Raw genomic sequence first — 27,388 nt, forward strand, 5'->3', positions numbered from 1 at the left:
TGAAGAGTAAAAATATTATCAGTACGTGGTCTTTTATTTCTAAACCCATTTTGCGACTCAGGCATTTTATTGTGTTGTTTCTCTCATGGCAAGAGGCGATCATGCAGAATATGGGTGAAAATTTTTAAGATAATGTTGCATAGAGCAATGCCTCTATGTGACCAAAAAGGTGTGTGCTTCCAGTTAAAAGAATATTATTGAATACAGACTGTAGGATATAAATCCATTGACTAGATAAATTCTTAAAGAACTCTGCCGTAATCGCATCTTCGCCTGGAGCCTTATTGCTTTTGATTTTATTTATTGCTGTTTTTATTTCAATTATTCTTATTTCCGAATCCAGCGCTTCGACATAGTTTTCAGACAGTATATGTTCAATGGTAAGAAGAGATGGATAAATTTGCTCGTAGAAGCTTTGCCAAACAGAATTGGGTATGGGATTGTTGACAAAAGGTTTTCGATTGTACGATTTAATAAGATTCCAAAAGTCTTTCGAACTTTTTACGCTAAAGAACTTGTTTTTGACCTTAATTTCATATTCCGTTCTTTTTTCAGACAGCATTTTTTTGTAATCAGCTTTTAAATCCATGTATACCGTTTTAGTTTCAGATGAAAAGCTTTGTCGCTTGCACTTTTTCAGGGCATGATTTAGATTTTTCTTTGAGGCCCGTAGCTCTGAGTCAAATCATGGCTAAGAAGTATAGAAAGGAGGCATAAAGGACTTAGCAATAACCATTTCTGATGCTTGAGCGGATTTTTGTATTGAGGTTATAATCAGATCATTTTGTTGGTCATTAGATAAAGAAGAGAAGTGATGATTTATGTTCAATAATTCAAGACAGCGGTTCATGTGCATTGTAAAAATATCAGACTTATTTATATTCCATTTTAATCTGGTTTGCTTACAAGAAGTTACATTTGTACAATTTATATTGCTAGTGCCGGTAGGGAGTTCAAGTTTTAAGATTACCGGAAAATGGTCTGAGCCAGAAGCAAGTGCTTGTACTTCTAGGCTTTTATTAAATGGAATTGCAGCAACGTTGACCAAGATTAAATCAATAACACTGTTGCCATTTTTGTTTGAAAATGTAAAACTTGCTGGGGTGTCACCGTCTATGCAACCGTTAAGAAAGATAAAGCCATTATTTTCTATGAATTCTAATATATTTTTACCACGCGTATTCAAGACGAAATCGAGAGCTTCTTTTAGACATGAAAATCGAACTAATTTCTGATAAAAATTTTTGAGCACCCTCTTCAACCACCTATTATTAAGGGGATCCCTGCATACTTTTTAATTAATTCATCAATTAATGATTAAAGCAATTCTAAGGTAATATTTATATCATAATGTGGTTTAATGTACAATGAGCCTAAACGAAAATTAAAATTATTAATACAATAAAAGTTAAAAATCTACAAATTTGTTTTGCTTAATTCGCAACTTTTTGCTAAATTTTTTTAACTAGAGATACTATAACACCACTAGCTCTACCAGTGGACTTTTCCCTTGTTGCTGGGGCTGTGAGCGCATCATAGTTGCACCAAGGACTAAGGCTTGTATTGAAAGATGTTGTTGACCAGGTTTCATAGATAGAGATCATCTGCGAGTCAGCAATTTTTGGTTCATTAAAAAGGTTTGTAATTCCGTGTTCATTCCAAAATATTATTTGTAGTTTAAGAAGATTGTATGTAGATGCTGTATTTCGTGATATTACTGGAGTGTCATCTGTAGTTGTTGTTAATGTACTGTATTTGTTGTTCAGTTTTTTGCCATTAGGTTGTTATGATCTGGCTCATTCATGATGCACAATAAATTAAGATTAAGGTTGACAAGTTTGTTGCCATGCATAGATTAGAGAGAACTAGTCACATCTTTATTGTTGCACTTAAGGATTCCGTTTTTGATCTATTTGCACCCCTTGTTTCCAATGCGTATTCTATCATCTCGATCGAGCAGCTTATGCGAACGATCTATTCAAAGAATTTTTTTCCTTTTCTACGCCGTTGTCCGTCCTTGTTCAGGTCTTTTTCAATCCTAATCGTAGAGTTTGCAAGTTTATGTATGTTTTGGAAAACCAGGCCAATAGATTGTTCTGACAGCTTCTTTGGGTGGCAGCTGATCTTTTAGGCCTTTAAAAATGTGGATTTTTCCTTATTGGCGTCAATCAGCCGCATCAGTTCTTTGTAGTCGATTTGTTTCTCTTGTTCCAATTTAATTATTGTTTCTTTTAAAGCTTTATTCAAAAAAATAATTTAAAGAATGAGTTTACCCATAGAGTGAAATTGGTGTTAAAATCTTTACTGTCCGGAAAAAATAAAGTAAGTGCAATTAATACATATGCCATACCATTCTTGCTGTACTCTTTGGGTATATTACAGTGACATGCGACTTCCGCATGCGTCATCCAAAATCTGCAGTAAGAAGGATATGTCTACGTAGAAATATTGGTGATAGGGAAATGCTTGACATAAAAAGACTATACTACGAATAAGTCGACTCACTACGCACTTATTTTATTGGCAAAGCGCTCAGTTCTCTTTTGTATAAGGCTATCTGTAGTGCAGATTGTTTAGAATTAAGATTTATACTATTTGTTTTTAATTGTATCGTAGCCTTTAAGCACGCGCAAAAAGGCGGCGTGTGGCTTGGAGGTTAGTAAAAAAAAAAAACGTGAACGTAAAAAGGTCAGTAAACTAACTGAATAAAAACATTGGTGCCGAAACCCGGGATAGTGATCCATAACAGGGATAGTGATCCAGAAAAGGGATAGTGATCCAGAAAAATAAAATAAAATTGCAAAATGTTAGTCTCAGAAATTCACGAACTCAGCGACGGAAAGCAAGAAGGTGTGAAGAAAGGGTCTAAGAAACTGGCGGAATTAAAGGCGTTGAGAGGCAGCACCAAAGGCAACATCACTCGCATAAAATCAATGATTTTGAAAAAAGGGTCAAGTTTGTCAACAGAAGAACTTAACTGCAGACTTAGTTTGACAGAAAATTACTTCAAACAGTTTCTGAGTGTGCAAGCAGATATCGACAAACTAAACCAAGGTGCAGATATTTCTTTAAGCGAAGCAATTACAGCAGAAGTTGAAGATGCATTTGTGGCCACGAAAACAAAAATAATGAGTTTACTAAAAAAAAGAAAGCTATCACTGGTAGATGTCAATGCAACGAATACAACATCGTTATTGCCGGGCCCAAGAAGTCATCGGGAAGTAAAATTACCGAAATTTGAAGGGAAGTATAGCGAATTTCCGAAATTTATAGCCTTGTTTAATAAATTAATCAACCAGGATGAAATGATTGATGACTACGAACGATTTTTGATACTTAAAGAGCACTTGGGCTCTAAGCCGCTGGCAGCTATTGACGATTTTGATGTCACAGGGGACAATTACCCCAAAGCACTCGATCGATTGAAGGAATGCTTCGATAAAAAGGCGTTGATGTTCGAGGAACATATTACAGCCCTCTAAGAAATGTATCAAATGCAGCGAATACACATTTGAGTGCAATGCTATTATTAGGTGATTACAAAGATATAGCGAATGCCATGTTAATTCATTTGGTGATGGAAAGAGTGGACGAAGATTCGCAGGTCAAATGGGAAGAATCAGTGGATTACAGGAAGCTGTCAACTTGGAATGAATGTTCAGCGGTTTTGACGAGGCAATGTGAGAACCTTGATGCAAGGGAACATAAAGTTAATCAAGTGAATTCAAAGGCTGTAAACTATCAAAGAGAGTATAGAAATAACCGCAACTACTCAACCTCTCTTGCAGTTACAAAACCTTTATTTTATTTATTTATTTATTTAAATGCATTAAGGGACAACCCTTTTTATTGCAGTATCTTAAAGCTAATTTAAAGAATAAATATAAAAATAAAAAATACAATAAAATAAAATAAAAGAAGTAATTAAAGTTTTCAGAGAATATAGTAATAACATATGTAAAAAGTATTAAAATTATAGTTACTGATCAACAGCGAAACAAAAAAGAAAACAGCATGAAATATTTAAATAATAGAATTTAAGTTAATAACAAACAAATTACTGTGAACTTAATTATATAGCAGCAAAACAACCAAAACAATGAATAAAAAACAAAAAAAAATAAATAAAGACAAATAAACGTGACGTTAACACAGTTCGTTTTTTAACAGTTTCTTAAAAACACTCGGGTTAACTGCATTTCTGGTTGTGCTTGAAAGAGCATTCCATATTCTAACAGACTGAATAAAGAAAAACTTAGTAGTGGAGGCAAAACTAAATCTGGGAATGATGAAAAGACAAGATCTGTTAGATCTAGTTAGCTGCAAGCAATCAAAAAGATACTTCGGCATAGTAGTGGATAAAAGTTTGAACAAAAATAAGCATACTCGAAACTGCATATATTGTTCAATATCACACCCTAGAATCACATTTCTATAAATACCTAAGTGATCAAAGCGTCTAAGACCAAAAGCATATCGCGTGCAGCAGTTTACTAAGCTTCGTAACTTATTGAGGGATTCAACATCAAGTTTTGAGTACACTAAAGAGGAGTACATAACAATAGGAATAATTAGTTGTTTTACCAACAAAACACGCATGTCAACCGGTGTATACTTCACAGAAAGGTTCAGACCTCTTAAACATGCAAAAGATTTTCTAATAACTTGGTTAACATGTTCGCCAGCATGCAGATTAGTGTTCAAATGGAACCCCAAACATTTTGCCGAAGTAGTATATTTAATAATTGAGTTGCCAAGTGTAAGAAATCAACATTAATATTTAGCCTGGCAATTGGTAGAATTGAAGACTTGTTTATATTAAGGAACATATTATTTTGCTTAGCCCATACCACTATATATGATAAATCTGCAGTAGTCATTTGCACGAGGTCATTAATATCAGAAATCCGACAAGATAGATACATTAGAATGTCATCTGCATACGCATGCAATATAGCATACTTACATATTGAAAAAATATCATCAATATAAATTGAAAATAAAAGAGGTCCTAGTACAGAGCCTTGAGGTACCCCAGTAAATAAAGGTTTGAAGTTAGAAAAAGCATTCTCTACGAGTACAGCCTGTTCCCTTCCAGTTAAGTAGCTATAAATAAATTCTGAGGCCGACCTAGAAAAATAAAAGGAATGAAAAAGCTTTTTACATAATAGAGAATGGTCAACACAGTCAAAAGCTTTGGTGAAGTCAAGGAGACATAAAAATGTTACTAAGTTTTAATCATAGCTACATCGAATATCTTCGAGGACCTTAAGCATTGCCGTCGTGCAATTATGACCTTTTTTAAACCCAGACTGGAGAGGAGAGAGAAGTTTAAAGCAGTTAAGATGAGTACGTATTTGATCAGCCATAATGTTCTCACACACTTTAGAGAGTGAAGGGAGAATATTGATTGGGCGATAATCGGAACATGAAGATGCATTAGCCTTTTTTTCAATTGGAATAATCTTGGCTTTTTTCCAAACAGTAGGAAAACATGATGTAGTGAAACAGTGGTTAATAATGTGCGTCAAAGGAGTAATAATAAACGGCAGTATAAGTTTAATAAATTTATGCGGAATTTCATCTATTCCAATAGCGTTTGACTTAATTTTCATGACATTATTAAAGACAGTTTCTTCACTAACACATATAAAGTCAAAACTGCGTTCGGAGGGAACACTCTCAAGTTCAGGGAAGACCGGAGCAACGTTCAATCTATCTCCTATAGGAACAAAGAAATCATTTAAAATGTTAGGATCAATGCTACATAAATTTTTTGAACTATTAACCACCCCTAGAGCTTTGATGTTGCTCCAAAGTGATTTTGTAGGTTATGAGGTATCTAGTTTAGATTTAATGAACCTAGATTTAGCAAGATAAATAGCCATTCGAGTCAAATTTCTAGCTGCTTTAAACCGCATCCAGTTAAAAACATTCGGATATCTTTTCCACACTGCATACTTCCTATTTCTCTTGTTTATCATACGTTTGATGTCAGTACTGAACCATGGACATGAAGAATTCTTAACATGTGTAGTACGATACGGAATATACTGATGCAAATAATTAATAATTATATTGTTTAAGACTGTCAATTTTTCATCAACTGAAGCACCAAACCAGCAATTACTCCAGTTAACAGTGCTAAGATCACTACATAATAACTGAGTATTAGCTGATTTAAAATCCCAGAAAGAAAATTGAGAGGGATTGACATTTCTCGTTACACAATAATCTAAGGTAGTAAATAATAAATCATGATCGGAAACAAACGAAATCTGATCAAATAACAACACTTTAGTCAGATCAGATACGATCACTAAGTCGAGGAGACTTGGGCGTACATTATTACTATATCTAGTAGGCACGGTATTATTCACAATGCTTAGACCAACCATAGCTATAAGGTCATTCAGTGCAGACACTTTAGCATTGCTCAAAAGAATATCAATATTAAAATCGCCAAATATGGCAATAAAATCAAAATTGACAGCAATAGGAAGGAGGGCTTCAAAAAGAGGACCACTTCAGTACCTTTTGCTGGGGTTATAAGCACAAGAAACAAGAATTTTATGACTACCTAAATAAATACATACACATAAAAATTCAATTTCACTTTCTTCCGATATACTTTATGTGAAGTCTGTAATGGCAGTGGCCACGATATTCCAGATTGTAGCAAGTTTATAAAGCTTTGTTTAAAAGAACACTTTAACGTAGCACGGAGAATAAAGGTACGTTTTACATGTTTGAAAAGGGGACACCTTTAAAAAGAATGCTCTGCTGTTAAATCTCGAAATGTAATTTATCTCATCATCAACTTTTACATAAAGATTATATCTTGGAGCCAAATGAACAAAGAAATTGGCCATCTACGTCAACACAGGAGACAGCTCAGTCATCAGTTATGAACGTAATGACTGAAAACGAGATTTTTTTGGCAACAGCAGTAGAAATGGTAGCGGACAAGTTTGGCAAATATCACCAAATGCGAGCCATATTAGATTCTGGCTCTCAAGTAAATTTGATGTGTGAGGATCTTGCTCAAAAACTGTTACTAAAAAAAACGTTTTGTAAATTAGATGCTAGCTGTGTTGGAGACGTTGTAACTAGCTTTAAAACAAAGACTGTGGCTACCATCAAATCAAGAATAAATGAGTTCGAAGTCAGTCTGCAATTTTATGTTTTACCAGAAATAACAAAGCTCCAAACCTAATCGTTATATCGATGTTGCGGACTGGAATTTACCAAAAAATATTCAAATGGCTGATACAATGTTCAATAAGCCAGCGCGTATAGATATTTTAATTGGTGCGGAAATTTTCTTCGATTTGTTGTCGATTGGACGAATTTATCTTAATGAAACGTTGCCAACCCTACAGAAATCCATTGTAGGGTGGATAGTTGCAGGCAAAGCAGAAGAATGTTTAGCGCCTGCTCATAAAATAAATAATAAGCTGGTCAATCACAACCATAATGAGAATGAAAATTTGAGTCAATTGGTTGAAAAATTCTAGAAAATAGAACAGATTTCAACTAAATTAAATTTTTTAACTGAAGAAGAAGAGGAATTCGAGAAAATTTTCCGTGAATCAATTCGTAGAGATACATCTGGCCGATTTATTACGAAAATTCCATTTAAAACAACAGTGAGTGATTTGGGTGGTTCCTATAATGCTGCCAAATGACGGTTGCTGTCACTAGAGCGTAGGTTGAGTAGAGATCGCTCTACACGAGACGCTTACAACGCATTTATGGATGAGTACCTCTCTTAGGTCACGTGACGATCGTTGAAGAAGCTGATATGGATAAGATAAAATATTTTGCACCGCATCAGTATGTGCTACGACCAGACTCCACGAGTACGAAACTTCGAGTTGTGTTCGATTGTAGCTGTAAAGCTGACAGTGGCTTGTCATTAAATGAGATAATGATGAAAGGACCACTGGTTCAAGATGACCTGTTATCTATAATACTGCGATTTAGATGTAACAAATATGCAATTACGGCAGATGTAACAAAAATATATCGCTGATGATGATGCGAATTATCAAACGATTTTGTGGAGGTCTTCCTCAGACGAAAACATAAAGGCCTTGCGAACCATTACTTATGGTACAACATCTGCCCCCTATTTAGCTACAAGATGCTTAAAACAGTTAAGTGAAGATCATATCGATAAATATCCGATTGGATCGAAAAAGCTGTTATCTGATTTTTATATGGATGATTTGATCAGTGGATCAAACGATGAAGACGAAATTTTTGAAATATATAATCAAGTATCAGCAGTAATGAACTCAGCAAAATTTAAGTTAAGGAAGTGGTTTTCAAATAGTGAAAAATTTCTTAATTTCGTACCTGAAGCTGATAAAGAAAAGACTCTTCGGATGAATGATGAGGAAATAATAAAAACTCTTGGTATCATCTGAGCTCCAGTGGGAGATACGTTTCGATACGTTTGGCCAGATTTTGATAGCTCGAAAGCGGTGACAAAAATAATAGTGTTGTCGGAACTATCTAAGTTGTTTGATCCCCTTGGGCTTATTAACCCATTAATCGTAAAGGCGAAGATTTTCATGCAAGATTTGTGAATATTGAAGGCTAATTGGGATGAATCCCTACCAATGAATTTACATAGTCAATGGATAGAATTCCGCGAAAATCTAAAAGATGTCAAGAAAATAAGTGTGCCTCGATTTGTTTTGGCAGAAAAAAGAGTTGCTAGAGTTGAAATGCATGGATTTTGCTGATGCATCAAAAAGAGCTTTCGGGTGTTGTATTTATATTCGCTCAATATGTGTGAACAACGATGTCACAACCAGTTGTGGAGTGCTAAATCCAGAGTAGCGCCATTAAAAACTTAATCTTTACCAAAATTGGAACTTTTGGCTGCGGAATTGCTGTCGAAACTAGTGACAAAAACCAAATCCAATTTTCCAATTTTTATTGACGCGACCTATTTATGGGTGGATTCCGAAATTGTGCTAGATTGGCTGAGCGAGCACCCATCAAATTGAAACACATTTGTTGCCAACCGGGTATCATTGATTCAAGAGCAGACAAAAACGTGTATTTGGCGGCATGTTCCTTCAAAGTCTAACCCAGCGGATATTATATCAAGAGGTGCGTATGTAGATGAACTATCTAATTCTATTTGGTTTGCAGGTCCTTCTTTCTTGAAGAGAGATTGTTGGCCAATGCTGACCAAGAAAGAAGTCGTAATAGTACGATAATGACTGTTAATTATTTGAAAAAAAAATTACCATATGAGGCATGCTCTGAGGATAACTCGAAATCTTCTTTTGTGACGTGGGTTAAAACCTTCAGCGATTTTGAAAAATTACAAAGAATTTTTGCCAATCTTCTTGGCTTTCGAAGAAGCGTTAAGTCTATGACTGAAAGATTAGATGAAGCACTAGTGCGTATATTCTACTGTGTGCAACAACATTATTTCAAAGAAGAAATTGAGCTGCTATTGAAGAATAGAGAATTCCCAGCAAACAGTAAATATAAAAATCTGAGCATTTTTGTAAAAGATACTTATTGTGTTCCGCTACTACGTGTTGGTGGGAGATTAGCGAAGGCTGCATTACCATATGATGCGAAACATCAAATTTTGTTACCGAATAACTTAGAAATCGTTTGCAGTTTTGTACGATTTCTTCATCTTAAATATTTGCATGCTGGTACGCAAGCGCTTATGGCTATAGTTAGGCAGCGATTTTGGATATTTCATGCTAGAGGAGTAATACGCAAAATTACTGGTAGTTGTCTACAATGCTTTAGATGCCATCCAAAATTGAGTAGTCAGATTATGGGCGATTTACCCTCTTCTAGAGTCGCCGTAGCGAGGCCATTCACTGTGACTGGAGTGGACTTTTGCGGCCCTATTACAACAACGTATCTACTTCGTGGGTACAGAACAACAAAAAGCTATATTGCTGTTTTTATTTGTTTTGCCACAAAAGCTGTGCATATGGAGGTGGTCTCTGATTTGACTGCAAAGGCTTTCCTGGCTTTATTAAAAAGATTTGTAGCTCGACGCGGCTTATGCTTAAAATTATTTTGCGACAATGCAAGTTTTTTGATCAACAAGTACAGGGCAAGATTTAAGAATATTGTACTGCCAATAGTATTGAATTTCATCATATACCACCCAGATCCCCCCACTTTGGTGGACTATGGGAAGCGGCTGTAAAATCAGCAAAATATCATTTGGCTAGAATATTGGGTCAATCGCATCTTACAATTTACAGAGCTGGCAACAGTGGTTGCGGAAGTAGAGGCAGTTTTAAATTCAAGACCTTTGGTAACCTTGTCTAACGACCCAAATGATGAAAGCGTTCTTACACCGGCACATTTCTTAACAGGTGGTCCGTTGGTTGGAACTGTGGAACCTACTGTGTATAGCGAAGAATGGTCTCATAAAGATAGATGGCTACGAATTTCGGCCATACAACAACATTTTTGGAGAAGGTAGTCGGCGGAGTATCCTCATGAACTTCAACAGAAAGTCAAATGGACTAAGAAGCAGAATAACCTCAATGAAGGTGATATGGTGTTAATTGCAGAAGAAAATTTGCCTTCTAAGCAATGGCTAATTGGGAGAGTGCTGAAAGTGACAAGAGATGCTAAAGGTTGGGTTTGAGTTGCTGATGTAAAAGCAAAGAATGAAGAGGTTCGCCGAGCAATCCATAAATTGGCACTCATTCCATCTGAATGTTGATGTCTGCTGGAGCCATCAAAGGCGGCGATATGTTTAGAATTAAGGTTTATACTATTTGTTTAGAATTAAGGTACATTGTATTATGGCCTTTATTTATTTTATCATTTTTAATTGTGTCGTAGCCTTTAAGCATGCGCAAAAAGGCGGCGTGTGGCTTGGAGGTTAGTAAAAAAAAGAAAACGTGAACGTAAAAAGGTCAGTAAACTAACTGAATAAAAACACAGATAATAGATTGAGTTCACTTGGTCTAAAGAACAGAGTATTTTGTCCTTTAGATTTGGTAGTGCCTGACCAGCAAAAAGTGATGACAGAAATCTAAGGCTCTTAACGGAAAACATGTGAATTAGCTTTGGCAGCCATTTATTTATTTGCATTTGTCCAACAAATGGTTCTGTGTAGATGATCTATTTGGTGAAACTGAAGGTTTTGTGTGCGCTATACAGGATTACAGGTAATTATCGCAAACATATTCTTAAAGAGCGAGTTGAGTTCTTAAAGAACGAGCTGGAGACATTATCTCCAGCTGTTCTATAATGGCACCAAGGAAATATCTAAACAGGCACAATGGAATATGTAAGGTAATCTACCAAAATATTGCATTCAATCATGGATTGATCTCTAAAACTTATCCAATTTACCCATATAAACCCACTGCGGTATTAGAAAACGCCAGTTTTCGTATGTACTATGATCGACAAGTTTACACAGATCGACTAATAACACATAACAAAACTGATATAATAGAAGGAAAGAAGAAGGATGGTTCATCATACCTGATTGATGTTGCTATTCCGCATAATGGCAACATTGAGCAGAAGTATGTAGAAAAGATGAGCAACTAAATACCACTGGCTAGGAAAATCAAAGAAATTTGAAAACTTCAGCGAGTGGTTGTTGTACCGATAATATTATGAGCCACTGGTATAGTACCCAAAACTATAACACATGCTATCGACATACGTGAACTCTCTTAACTTTTAATAAATACTATGCAGAAATACGTCTTCTTGCGTAAATATGTAATGGTGAGGGAAACGATCAACATTGTTTAGAAGGAGCAACACAATATAATAGGTGTAGAACATGGACTTCAATTCAACAGAGCATAAATTCCTTGATGCTTGTCATCCAGAATTATGTGAATCCCAGCAATAACACCTGCTGAAATGTAAAATTTAAATAATAATAAGTCTTGCTCAACGTCAACGATTTCGAGCAGCCTCTTTTACTGGGCATAGGCTGTCTATAAGTTGCTTCCAGCTTTTGCGCTACAACGCTATGTCCTTTATATCAGAAATATTGCATATTCTTCTTTCTAGGAACTGCAAAACGGTATTTATTTCATTTAACGTTGACATTCTCCATGTTGTTTTTGGACGACCTCTTCCTCTGCTACCTTGCGGGTGGTATGCCAACGACTGTTGACAAATTTCGGTAGGAGCCTTTCGAAGTGTATGCCCGATCCATCAAAATTTTCTGTTGCGAATGTCAAAGTTGACATCTTTATTGACAAATATTACGACACCTTGTTTTCTGTGCCTTGTGTTCGGTGACACTGGGTTCCATACAATACCTCGTACCTTTCCTTTATTTGCTCTCTTGGTAACTGCGTCAAGCACAACAAAAAACAGCAGTGGGAAAAGAACGCATCCTTGACATACGCCAGAAATTGTACAAAATGGCTGAGACAGTTTGTTGTCATGTAAAACTGAGCACTTAAATTGATCGTAGCTTCTTACAATTACGAAGACTATTTTAACCGCATCACGAATACTTTTCAACTCTATCCATATGCAATTTCGATTTAACGAGTCAAACGCTTCTTCAAAATCGATGAAAAGCAGTTAAAGGGGGGAATTGCATCCCATTCGATTGTTCTATGATTATTCTAAGACTGTTAATATGGTCAACACAGGATCTTTCACTTCTGAAACACTATTGTTCTGATTCACAAGTTTTACCATTCTCTCCAGTATAACTTTCATAAATATTTTCATCACAGAACTTAAAATTGCAATGGCGCGTCAGTTGTTACATTCACTTAGGTCTTTTTTCTTGGATAGCTTGATTACAAAACCATGAAGCCAGTCGGTTGGATAAGTTTCTGTTTCCCGAATGGTTTTTAAGAGTGGGTGTAAGGTATCCGTAATAAAATATTGATGCCGGCGGTTTAGCTGGTCATTTACTTTTGTGACAGGGAGGGTTCCTTTGACGCTCTCGCCTCTTAATTTCTTTGTTGTATCAAAGAAATTCTTCATATAATTTGATACCGCTGCATTTTCGGCTTCATTTGCAATATTGTTGGAGAATTCTTTCTTATCCCCAATTGCCGTTTTGACACGTTTATCCAGGTGTGTGTATTCCGTTTGAGCTCTTTGGATCAATAGGTTTCTTCGTGGTACTTATTCACGTTTAGCTAGTTGGAATATAATAGACTCAGTCTGCATTTGCTGATAAAAATTTATGAAAGCTTTACTATTATTCATCATCAAGGCTAAACTTCATTATAACTTCTTACCTCGACTGCATTACCATTGCTTGATCCATAATGGTAATGCACTTTTATGTATTCTCCGCTGCTGTAAGTACAGAAAGCCCATACAATTCACGAAAAATAATTTACTTTTTCACTTTTTTAAAAATAAAGATGAAGGTAACTTTTAAGACATATGGTCAGAAAATATCGGACATCGGGTGCTTTTTTCAACTGTATGAAAACTTATAATGATAGTACAAGACAGAAATATTCACAAAATGGAATTTTTTTTATTATAATCTGGTAGATAATTACATGGCATTTAGGTTTTGAAGATGATTTCCGGTATATATTCACTGCGGCTAAGAGTTACATGGTCCATTCGCTTAGTCAAATTTTTGACTATTTTCTGCATTAAATGCAGCCGCATTATAACAATGGTGGCATAAACATTGATTTCCAATACTTCGAGAATTGTTGGTTTGTCGGTTGTCGGCATGAACCAATGACTCAATATAGCCTTATAGAAAGTAAGCAAGGAGCGTTAAATCGCGAGAACGAGAGGGTCATATAACAGGACCACTTCTGGAAATAAAGTTGTTACCAAATTGGTTTCGGAATAAATCGATTGTTAAACGTGTTTAATAGCAAGTTGCGCCGTCTTATTGGAAGATCGTTTTGAACTGATTCATTTTTGGAAACAAAAATACGGTTCTTCCTAATTTCGAAAAAAATAAGGACCGATGATTCTCGTAGCATGTAAACCATAACAGACAATCGTTGATAGTCTTGAATTGAGAAGATTAAAATTAGTGCCAAAAAAATGAATAACTGTACGAATTATTTGCTACTATGCCGATTATGTTTACTATAAAATAGACGAAGTGCTCTATAAATTTTGCTAATAGATTTATTTTTTCAAAGTAAATTTCCACAGTTTGGATGTATTGTTTTAGCGTTAAACAACTCATTATAAAATGCCAAACCATACTGGACTGAAATTTCAACACAGTTTGACATTCTCAGCTTTCAAACCATAATTATCCATATCGATAGTTCTCATGTAGCAAAAAAAATATCCGCTATTAAAAAGTAAATGGTAATATTCAAAAAATAAACTTTAAATTAAATTAATTTGTAATTATATATTAAACATCGGTATACTTTTTAAACTATATGGTTTTAAATCATTTGGTTTTGAGATATTGAGAATTCTGTATATAGGCCTCAAAAACGCTCTATTTTTAATACTAAAAAGGATTGAAATGCACCCAATTCCAACCATACGATTTTTTCCATTTATTATTTAAAGAAATCACTTCCCCTATTTATGCCACTTTATTAGGAAACCCCTTGTATGACATGGAAATTCTTACTTCAAATTCTATTACACGGATTTCTGATCATAAACAACATTCAACAGGAACACTTAATGCAGCATTACTGACCATCCTACGATATTACCCTTATGTAGAAAACACTTTTTTCTAGATATTAACGACAAAATTTAGAGTGCATTTTTATAATAATATTGTTTAAATATAACAACATAAGTGTATAGTGCTTACCGATTCTCATTTTTAACAAAAGTTTTTATTTTTATCTAAGTTCTAGCAATCTTCACAATTATTGCATATCTCTTCCTTACAGTCATTATTATCAGAGCTCGTAAATGTTGTTTCATAAAAACGTAATTCCACAGTTTTTTCGTCAGTTGAGTCGATATTATTATCCATTTTAGTTGAAACCCAATTTCGGTTATGATTGCTAGTGGGATCTTCAAATAATGAGTTAGAATTTTTGGTTCTTTGTAATAAAGGAACTTTAGTCTTGCTGTCATCTGACTGAAAGTGTATACTACTGATTTTGCAATCGAATGCTGGATCACATTGGCTTGTTAACTGTTGCTTTAAAACTTTTATATCCTTTTCCCTTTTATTTTCGCATTTATCTTGGGTAGCAATGCTGGGTTGAAGGTCATCGTTGTGTCGCGTTTCTAATTGATTTGGGTCACAGGTACTTCGGTGAGACTTTTTGAACACACATCCAATATTAATTATATTGTTACTTGATAGATGAAAGAAAGGTAAGACGTGCTTAAACTCCTTCCGAAAGTTCTCATTGAGCCAAGCATATAAAAATGGGTTGTAGCATGTTGAAGACATTGCTATAGAGTGTGATACAAAAAAGCATATTGTGTAGAATCGCCACTCATTTGATTTTTCATAAAAATCGTTTAACACATTTACAATATTAATGGGTAACCAAGACAATCCAAATACTGCAACCATTGAGATTAGCATACGGTTTGTTCTTCTTTTACGATCACGATCAGCCTCTTCTCGTTTTGATGATTTCGTTCCTGGCTTTGCTCGAGCACGCGAATTAAGTTTGATGGAGACCCAGATATAACAAATTGATATTATAGTAAACGGCAATGCAAACTGCAATATTGAAGTTATTGAGCCAAAAATTTTTCGATATTGCTCTGATGGCCAATTTTCTTCACAGTATGAAATATTTAAGACTTCTGATGGCATTGTTGTCACTTTTTGTGTAACAGAATCTGTTGGTATTGTTGATTCGTAGTTTATGGTGTCAACTATTGTTACCAAAGACTCATTAATATAAAACGTTTCATTGTTTTGGACTAATTGGTCTATTTTTGTTAAGTTACCACCACTGCTGTCAATTACCACTTTAACGTACATTCCATATGGAAGAGTTGCAAGTAATGATATCATCCAAATCCCTACTATTGTTGAAATACAAGTGCTTAGCTTCATTCGCGGATGAAAAGGATATATAATAACAAAATAGCGATCAATTGCAATAGCAGTTAGCGTTAAGGTCGATATATAAATGCTGCATCCTTGTGCAAATGGTACCAGATGACATAAGGTTCGACCAAATGCCCAACGTCCCATAAAAGTATAAAGTGGTGTAAAAGGTACAGCAAGAGCACATAGTAAAATATCAGAGAGTGCCAAATTAGTAATAAATATATTTGTAACTGTTTGCATAGCTTTATTACGCAGGACAACGTAGCACACCAGCATATTTCCGAAAACACCTAACACAAAAACAGTTGCATATAACAAACAAAAAAATAGTTGCACAGAGTCTTTTGTAATAAGATCAGGATCATTGTAATCACTGTGTTTGGGGTTGGAAGTAATTGTTGAGTTTATAATTTTGATGTACACATTTGCAGAAGGAACAAGGGACGTGGTTCTTAACATTTGTGGTGTTGGCGCAGTTACAGTAATTGTTGCTATTGAAATTGACCTCGTTGTTAATGTCATTGTTAATGTTTTCATAATATTGCCATCTAAATCGCCAATTTCTAACACGAATTTGTTATGTAAACTGTAATATAAGAAATAAAAAAATTAGGACATAATTAATTTTGATTTAAACTACATTAGATTAAATTTAATTTAAATCAAGTTGCACGTGTAAATTACATATAACACATTTAATAAAAATATGTCTATTTTATACGCACATTTTATACTCTTACACAGAGTGACGGGCAAAAATTATTTTGCTTTGGGTTTGTGAATTTTTTACATAAATTTAGAATTCAATTAATTGTATTTTTTTGGATTATTCACAAAACACTAAAATGAAAATTCATAAATGTTTTCGTTTGAGACCAATTTTTATAAAGTTTTGACTATTATATCGTACAAAAGTAGTTAAAATAAACAGTACCTGCTTTTTAAAATATAAATAATTAGGCGAACAAATTGTACAAAGTAAATTTTTTATGAAAAATACTACAAGATATTAATCTTTCACAAATATTATTAGTGGTAACTAGCTTATTGAAGCTTAATTTTTCTTAAAATTAATACCAAGTTGTTGAAGCTATACTGCTTCTCAGCTTGCTGAAATAATATAGTAGTAACCAGCTTATTGAAGCTATATAGTTTTGTTAGAATTAAACCAATTTAAAGAAATTATTACAATAGAAAATTCAGTTAAGCAGAACAACAAAATATAACAGCACGCTTATTAAAGGTCCCTAATAATCTTTTTAAGTATATTATTTATAAGTATAAATGATCTACAATAAAGAAATTTAAATAAATTTGACAACCGTTTTTAAATTTTTTGTGTAAGTCGAAAGGGTAATATAAAATACGTATAAATTACATTGGAACAACCCCTAGCAAACGACTGTGCATCACTCTGGATTGTAGCGTATGCACAGTTTGTGTGCAAATACATTATATTAGGTCTGTTCCACTAGCTACTCATAGTAACTTTAAGTAACACTGTGTACATATACTCAAGTGCGTTCCACTAGCATATTTTTATTTTTGTGTAAATTTTATTTGTGTTTTACTTGAGGTTTACTACGAGTAGCACGTGGAACAGACCTATTAACATATCTGTAATAAAATTATGATCACTTTTTTTAAAGGAATTGTCGGGTTGTCGACTAATTTTATTAAGAACAATTTTTTTTTTAAAAATAACTTCATTAAAGAACTGATCACAATATTGTTTAGCAGCTAAGCATGTCACTATAAACGTGTCTCTAATTATCTCTTTAAGAGCTCAGACCAAATTGAACTGACTGTGTCGTAGCACATGTGCTTATGTATGTTTTGCAAACGAGATTTTTAAGCGAATTTGCTTGTAAACTTCGCTACATCGTTCCCGGGCTAGTGATTGAGCTTAGGTAACTCAATGTCACAAAAGGTTGATTATTATACTTTAAGGCTGCTTTTTTTTTGTAAATTGGTCAATGAAATCGAGGTGTCGAAGTTGGCGTGGAGATACCTTTTGTTTTCTGCAAAAATGGGAATGTAATTGGCTTATGATCGGTTAAAACAGTACATTGTCTTTCTGTTATAATATGTCTGAAATGCTTCATTGACTGATATATGGCAACAAGTTCACGGTCATAAGTACTATAGCGGATCTGCGCATCTGTCATTTGCTTGGAATAGAATCCTAATGGTTCCAGCTATTCGTTGCGAATGTGGTGAATTGTTGTGCCAACAGCGAAGTTACTGACATACAAGTGTAAAACTTAATGTGCTTCTGGTGTCGGATGTACCAGAGTTACTGTGCCGGCTATTGCTTGCCTGCATTATTCAAATGCGGTTTCAGTTTGTTGTATCCAGACAACAAGAGTCTTGTTATTCTTCTTGTTGCCTTTAATAAGAGCTTGTAACTGATATTATAAATCATAGCTAATCTAGGAGCGTCACTTCATTATTAGCAAAAACACATTTGCTCACATCAATTTTTAGAACTTGAAAGAACTTGATCCACATAACGTTGGAACGTCTGCGCCGCATTGCATAGTCCGAATGTCATCACGTTGAGTTCGTGAAGGCGGTTTTGTTCCTATCCTCTGCAGCTATCGGTATATTGAAATAAACTTTTTCAATGTTCATAATAGAGTAGATCGATTTGTCATTAAATGTTTCTGCGAAGTCTTGAATGTGCGGTATAGGTTATTAGCCTGTTGGCATTTGCGCGTTACTTACTTACTTACTGCTGTCTTTCTCTCCTAAGTGATTTGGTTCCAGGAGTAATGTGCGCCTTTAAGCTCCTTCTTCACCATATCTGAGCTGGGGCTACAGGCCAACGGCTGCTTTGTGGGTTCCAGCGTACGGCTTGTTTTGTTATATATGATGATGTTTTCCTGAAGTAACGCCTTGTGTTTGTTCCATGCGTTACCTTAGATCAGTATCGGATATGCGCTCCAGCCACCATATTTCCAGTATTTTTTTAGGTATTTGTTTATGTCGTCAGCTTAACCTAGCGATTGCCTACTCTTTTTATCCCTCTAATCTTGTTGCAAGTTTGATATTATAATTAATAATTATTGTTGTTATGCATACATAAGTGCTGTTAAAAGACCTTATCTATAATTTGATTCCAATATATTAAGGCTTGGTTAAGATACGCGCATAAATTCAGTCAGTCTATTCCATTAAGGACACTGTGCAATTTCGTTTACCTTAAGGTTATTTTCCAAAAGTACTTGTATCTTATTTCCTTTTAAATTGGGCAGTTTGCGACAAAGTGTTTAACGTTTTCCGTTTCCTGTTTATTGCATAGGGTAGAAACTGATAGTGTGCAATTTACATAGGGTAAGTAATTGAGTTTGATGAGTTCGGTACGAGATTTGAAAACTGTACGCATATTTTCCACTGTGTATTTATCATCACAATAATTCGATGTCCTCAGATTGTAAGTTAGTTTTCTGTATATTTGTCTGGAGTAGCTTGTATGTGTTTATGTATATATATGTATTTATATGTATTGTATTAAAATTGTATTTTTACAAGTTTAAAAATTTATTTTATTAATTTATTTACATTAATTAAATATTTATTTGTTGAATTTAAATACAAAATTGTATTTTTACAAGTTTAAAAATTTATTTTATTAATTTATTTACATTAATTAAATATTTATTTGTTGAATTTAAATACAACTAATAATTTTAAATTGACTGTACTATAATAAATTATTAAACTATAAGCTTTAAAAACTTAAAATTAAAATAAATTTGATTTTATACTTACTATACATATTAAGCTATATACTTATATTTATACTAATACTTTTATTTATACAATATATATTTATATTGTACCAATACTAAAATTTAAAAAATTAGAAAATTTAAAATTACGTAAAATAAAATATAAAAATTAAATCCATAAATTTTTTATATATTCACTTTTATTAAATAAAGTGGTTTTTTTTTCATTTAATATATTTAATTTTTTTATATTTAATTTTTAAATTTACTCATAGCATCAAAATATCAAGGATCAAAAAAAAATATACAAAAAGAAACGAAATGCTTTCAAAAACCAATACAAAATGAAAGTGATCTAATATTTTGGTGCAACGCTTTGCTTTGCATTTTATGCAAAGACTCTGCAATGAAATCTTTATTTGCAAAGTGCAAAGTAAATCATCTTAAGTCTATGGTGCAACGTTTTTCACTTTTACTTTGCAAAAAAAAGTCACCCATAAGTTTTCAAAGTGCAAAGTGAAAAGTGTTTGTGCAACAGGGCCCTGATCATTACATGTTTAGGATTGAAAAACATTAATTACATCTGCGGACAGAAAACCATAATTTGAGCTCAATCTTTTTTATCTCCAAATGTAAATTGTAAAACTAGTGAATACATTCTACTACAAATACAAATGCAATATTGTAAGTGATATATAGATCATATGCTCAGTAAGATTATTCTTATCTCTTACTTATCAGGGTAATTTTAAGACTAAAAGTGTATCTAAACCATAGTGTTTTAAAAAAATAAATCAGTATTGGAAAAAAACTTATATACAGACGAATGCATGAAGTATTCACTTCAACATTTAATATAACAAATTGTTTCTAGATTTTTATAAATATGTGAAAGTGTGAAAGAGTTTTTACTGAATAAAGCAGTGTTCTGGAATAAGCAATCGTTACTTAAATTCAAGGCTTCAAATTCAAATTTGTATTAGAAGAAAAAATAATTCGTCGGAATACATGACTTCGATTATTGAATTGAAGAAAACGCGTATTAGTGCATATAATCTTTTATCTGTGTTCGAATCTTTATCTTTAAGGTAAGAGAGTAATGAACTAAATATTATAACATTATTGCCCTTAATAAAAAATTGTATAAAGGAGCATTACATAGAATTTAAGTGGTATTAGGTCCCATACAGTGACGACTACTCTAAGGTGCGGAGGTGTGCGGCGCACACCCTAAAATAATTTGCAAAATGTTATATAATATATATAAATTTATTAAATATCTTTACATCGAGAATTAATATTATTTATTATATTTCCATATATATATTTTTAGAGATTAAAGTTTTATTAAAAAAGATTAAATAAATTTGTCTTAAAAAAACTTAATCAATTTGCTTCTCTTAGTTACTATAGTTGTTAGTTGTGTTCATAAAGTTGCAGCTCAAATCGCAGAACATTTCTATTATATTTCGTCTTTCCCCTTTGTGTGCGGAAAAGTTGGTCACACAACAGAAAAATGAACAAAATAATGTGCGTGCGGTCACGTTTGTAATATAAGAAATAGATATTTATGTAGTAAGGTGAGAATTGTATAAGAGTAATTTTCTGTTCTATTTGAATACCAACTGCATGCATACGAATCCAACATGTTGATTTGCAGCGCACATTTCAGTACATTTCTTTCAAATTTCTTCCCTTTTAGCTGTAGCTCCAACGAATAATAGCCGCTTTGTGTGCGGAGAAGTTGGCCGCACGTACAAACGTTGCAAGTGTGTTCGATTTTGTTTGATCACTGCATAAACATGTATGGTTCTGAGTTAAAACTCTTTTATTTGAAAAAAGTTGGTTTGATGTTATGAGAATTATGTAAAAAGTTTTATTTCTTCCATATTAATATAATATTAAACTTATATATAAATTATTAATTTAATTTGTTTAATATGTTATTTTGTTAATGAATTGTTAATATAATATTGCGAATATATTGTTGCCTAATATAATATAGTTATTATTAATAAAACATCTCATACATTTTAATTTAAGTGGTATATGTAAAAACAACATTATATGGTATAAGAATCGCACGCGTCGCCAGTGGTCCCACATATGTTTGGTGAAAATAAAACACTAATTATTAAAAGGAAAGTAAAAAACATTTTATTCAAAGTATTGGCCATTGCTTTCTACACATTTTGACCATCTTTCTGGCAATTCGTGGATACCACGCCAAAAAAATTGTTCGCCTTTTAAAGCAAACCAACCAGACACCCAATTTTTTGATCTCCTCGTAGGAATCAAAGTGCTGCTCAGCCAATTCTGGTGAATACGGTGGGTGGGGTAGCAGCTCCCAGCCAAGTGTTTTGATTGCATCCTGAACCCCTTTTGCTTTGTGTGCAGGTGCATTGTCATGGAGCAGAATTACCTTGCCGTGTCTTCTGGCCCATTCTGGTCGTTTCTCGATCAATGCATAGCGACCAGCATTGACGGTTTCACCAGGTTTTAGGAGCTCGTGGTACACCACACCTTTCTGCTCCCACCAAACACACAGCATTGTCTTCTTGCCGAATCGATCTGGTTTTGCAGTCGATGTTGATGGTTGTCCCGGATTAACCCATAATTTTTTCCGTTTAGAATTCTTAAAATAAATCCATTTTTCATCGCCAGTAACAATCCGATGCAAAACCGATTTTCTTTCGTGTCTTTGAAGCAAAATTTCACAAGTGTTTTTACGGTTTTCCATCTGTCTTTCATTCAATTCATGTGGCACCCATTTTCCACACTTTTGGATCTTTCCCATAGCTTTTAAACGGTCAGAAATTGTTTGTTGTGCAACATTTAACATTTCTGCCATTTGCTTTTGACCCAAAGTGTCATCTCCATCCAATATCGTTAACAGTTCGGCGTCTTCAAACTTTTTTCACGTTCTTCATTTCTCACATCAAAATCATTATTTCTGAACCGTTGAAACCATCTTTTGCATGTTGCTTCTGATAGAGCATGGTCACGATATGCCTCGACAAGCATTCGATGCGACTCTACACCACTTTTCTTCAAATGAAAACAAAAAATTAATGCTTTCCGCAAATCATCACTTTCTGATACAAAATTCGACATTTTTAACACGATGAAAAAATATGATGTTGTCTGTTCAATGACTTGATGTATACTAAATATATTTCACACATGTCATAGCAAACAAACAAAACAAAAAATGGCTCGTTCACAACAAATGTTCCCTGTCGGAACATTTGTATCTTTACGATCACTTCATACCGGTACACCTGGTATATGTTAACAATAATTCAGTGTCAAATGAATACATGTTTAAAAGGTGCAATTTCATCCTACATTTTTTTGAACACAGATGTATGTACAAACATATATTGCTTGTGAAAAAAGTTATACTGATTTGAAAATTAATAAAATTATTGAAGAAATACCTGATTCTTTATTATAAAAAAGTTCAAATTGCTATAAAAATATGAACAAAAGCATGCCTTGTATTATCTAAACACGAGATATTTCGGTAGCTGCAAAGCTTTCTTAAAGGTACAAAATTGACTGACAGTAGTCGCTAAAAATCACTTGCTCAAGATTTTTGCCAATATGAAGCTACCCTAAAAAGATTATGAATAATAATGGTCATTAGAAACTTTATACTGCATTCTCACGAGAGTCGATTGCAAAACAAATTGATATCAAGAAGATTTGTAAAACAGAATCGTAAGTTTTTAGAAATCAAGTTAATTTTAACTTGGACAGTTTACCGTAGTACAGTATTGTACAGTACAAACATGCTACTGTGCATGGTTTTGAGAAATACATGCAATTTTCATATAAAACGCAACAAAACCTTATTTTAACCCAAATTGAATTAAGTGAAAATGTGTACTACTCAAAAAATTAATGGTAACATCTTATCATAGTAGCATAAAATTATTGAATTTTATATAATCGAGTATTTTATTCAAATATTCATTAATAAGATGATAAGATTATATAAGATTATGAAACTGAATATAAATCTGTAACAAACAATGATTAATTTCAATTCATGGACATATAAAACTATACAAGTTTTTCAACTTCAAAAATCTGTGATATGCCTTTATTAATTAAAATTACAAAATGCATAAAATTTTATGCATTATTTTAGTATAATTGGTTTATACATATCACAGACAAGTTAAAAATTTTGTATCTTGCATTATAAATTAATTTTAATCAAAGAAATAAATATCATAAATAATTTCAGAAAATTAACTAAATATGTGCTCATGTTTAAAAAGCTAAAGTTTTGTCTACTTTAAAAAAGTATAGGAAAGGTTATATCTACAAAGCGCAAGTGCTGAATCTGCTTCGTAAAATTTTGTTCACTAAACAAAGAAAAATACTTATGTACCGATAAAATATTAATTTTCAAATTATTTAATTTGAAATATGTTAGAATTTCAGAGTAGAATGCAACAGACTTGCATCAAATATGTCCAATATGTGAGTAGATATATGTAAATATATCTACTTCTGTTTTCTCAATTTTAATTGTACTATCAATTTTAATGTACACATGCTATAGCAAAACGGATAAGTAAATCAGTCTATTTGGAAATATTGTAATAAAAAAAAATGGCAATATTGTTGAGAGAAACTTATGATGCTTATAAACTTATAATTCTTATAATTGCGTTTACTTCTTTCTGATTACGTTGGTGTTTCGTTGTATTAGCTGGAAAACAAATTGATAGTCATTTTGATTACTGATTTACAGATATCATTGCATTTTTTACCATATATTATTTAAATTTACCAATTAACAATTACCTTAAATTTATTTAGTAAACATGTATTAACTTAAGAATAGTTGATCATTCATAGCTTTAATGTGCAATTGTTCATTCAAAAGCTTCACATATGTTAAAGTTACTTGTTGTTTAAATCTTTGTGTTTAACTGCGTATACGTAATAAATTTTATAAAAAATTTCCGGCTACATATCGACACTTTTATTAAAGAAGTATCAAATTGAATTTTAAGCTTAAAAGAGAAACATATGGTAAGTTATCTTCGAATAATTTTAATCGTCAATTAACACTGTTAGGTATATAATAATATAATACAAAATCATATTTCACTTTATTATAAAAATAAAAATATTTGGTTGATTACAATTTTTACATATAATAAAGAAATTAATTTTATTTAATTTCCTTTAAAGTGATATACAATTTTTAACACCCACTTAGAACTAAAATGCTTTCATTATACACCGGCATTACTATTTTCTTTAAGCAATTTAAAAAAAATTATTTTTCACACAGTTTGTTCCTTCTCACTAAAGAAAGTTTAGTGTGCTTATAAAAGGCTCTATTATTCATTAATGTTTGTGTAAGCACGAAGAAGTAACATATTAATGCTTCATGTTAATTTTGAGAAAAAGCTTTTAAAAGCTGTGAATAAAGTGAAAACTCAACACGTAAGCCCAAATAGCTTTATGAGTGGAATTATTGTTTCAGTAAATATATTTCAATACATGAAGTCTAACCAGACTGTATTATTATAATGACAATGAAATTATTTAGAAAGCATTAAAGAGCTTTAGAGTTTGCGCGAACCGAGCTAGGATTTTTTAGTCAACAAATAGATTAAAAATGCCGCCTAAATTGAATGTTTCCAAAAATGTGATCATGTTTTAATTGGTTATTGCATTTATTGTTGACACGCAGCAAATGTGTATGCCCGTGGTTCTATTTTTTTCTAAGGCTTTAAATCATTCATATTACGGAAGGGTATTAAAATTAAATACTTATATGATAATTCTTACTGAATTCTTATAAGTTTTGTTGCTTATTAATCGGATGACTGTGAACAATGCAGCAACAACTTACACTAGTTTACAAATAATTAAAAATTTTGTTTTCAAAAGGCGTTACCTATATTTCCTATAGGAAAAACTTCCGTAAAACTCGAAAATTACAACGATTTATTTTCCTGTGTAATGTTATTTCCGAAAAACCGTCATTTGAATTTTCTCAAAACATCACCCTGCGTATGCCCCATAATTTTTTTTTGGTGAAGTTACCTCATACTGTATTGTATATCAAATTAAAGGCGAAACTTATACGAATGTTTTAAGTTTCATAGTTATAGCTAACAAAAAAAGGGATGGAAAATGTTTTAATTACGCTTTTTTTTAATTTTTTCGATTTTTAAAGTGATGCGCCTGACTGATGGTAGACTATTTAATACAAACGTGTAGTGACTTGAAATAAAAATTAAAATAAAATTTCAGAAATTATTCGCCATTTTCTAGGTTTTCCCGAAATAGTGGTTTTTATTAACAAATCAGAAAAATTATTTATTCAAAATTATTTTGTAAAGAGGTTTTTTTCGAACAGTAGTGAAATACAACAAAAATTTTACTTTTTTATATTATTTTAATTAATTGAATTTTTGGCTGACCATACAGCTGTTTCGAGTATTGCCAAATATCGATCATCAGTGGTCTTAGAAATAATTCTTGTATTTAATTATTCGTTAATAATTATTTTTTTTGAGACTGCAAGTACCAGGAATCGAACTCGGGTCCTGCCAAATGTGAAGCTCAGAATTAGCGCACCTTAACCTACTGATCCAAAGCCGTACTTGACTTTTTTGTTCGCATATTTTTCTGGAGTTTTGTTACTATTACTATGAAAGTTTTTATTAACAATTTTACTTGCTGTGTTTTTATTAGAACGAAATCATAAATCAGCTGTAGTATAATTAAATTAATTAATTAATTATAATTTTATTTTCAATTGTTAAATTTCAATACTATTCTGTTCATAGAGGCATTATTTGTTGCATGATTTGTTCTTTCTTATGTATAGAACCTAATAATCTAAAATTATTTTGTAAAATTTAAAGTGCCAATCAAAACTACATTATGGAAAATTGTACAAATTTTTAAGGGGTCTTTTATTAATACCCCTTATTTTTTGCATTAATACTCTTATTTGCATTTTTATTATATATTGTATTTATATCTACACAGTTTATTTGAGAGTCGTTCTCAAACTCATTCAAATCTTCGAAAATTATAAATTTCTCGATGATCCCGTTATACCTATTAATATATCACACATTCTAAATTATTTATTTCATAGAATTTTTATGTACGCTTGTGTGGGAAAGGACACGTTAATATAATAGGAATAATGTAAATTTTACAGACATTACCTCGGCCATCCCGTGACGTCCAGGAGTACTCTGCATAGCGCTTGTCTCCATCACTTGTTGTACTTTAAAAATTTGAATTTGTACGTTTATGGCGACTTTCTGCTCCCGTTTGTTCATTTTAACTACTTTTATACTTTATTTTATTTTTTTTATATTACGTTTTTTTAAACCAAAGAAAGTTAATATTTCTTCAGACATTCTCATATCATTTATTTTTATAATAACTTTGAGTTAAAGCATAAATTTTATTTACAATATATGCGATAGCAATTGATCACACTAATTGAGTTTGCACCTAACCACATCTCTTTGATATGGCCTTGTTTATATATATATTCTTTTATATATGTTATGCACTTTTGTTTATTATTTTTAGTAAATTTTTGATGAGTTTTTCTCGATTTTTTATTTTTGCTTATCACTAAAAAAATTAAATAATTTGCAATGTG

At 32.6% G+C, this 27,388-nt stretch overlaps 1 protein-coding gene across 2 annotated transcripts in view; it reads right to left on the reverse strand.

Moving 5' to 3' along the window:
• Positions 1-27,098, reverse strand: part of LOC119673523 (prolactin-releasing peptide receptor) — a 62,274-nt gene extending 35,176 nt beyond the window's left edge. The window contains exons 1-2 of one of the 2 annotated variants that reach the window (XM_038084815.1): positions 26,940-27,098; positions 14,774-16,574 (exon numbers count right to left, since the gene is read on the reverse strand). In XM_038084815.1, coding sequence (XP_037940743.1) covers positions 14,816-16,525 — 1,710 coding nt within the window. In that variant the 5' untranslated portion in view covers positions 16,526-16,574; positions 26,940-27,098 and the 3' untranslated portion in view covers positions 14,774-14,815. Of the gene's footprint in view, positions 1-14,773; positions 16,575-24,543; positions 24,756-26,939 lie in introns of those variants that run through there. The other variant, XM_038084814.1, reaches the window with a different exon arrangement.
• Between the last annotated feature and the right edge of the window lie 290 nt (positions 27,099-27,388).

Source organism: Teleopsis dalmanni, chromosome 1, assembly GCF_002237135.1.
Source record: "Teleopsis dalmanni isolate 2A chromosome 1, ASM223713v2, whole genome shotgun sequence".
NCBI classification, from domain to species: domain Eukaryota; kingdom Metazoa; phylum Arthropoda; class Insecta; order Diptera; family Diopsidae; genus Teleopsis; species Teleopsis dalmanni.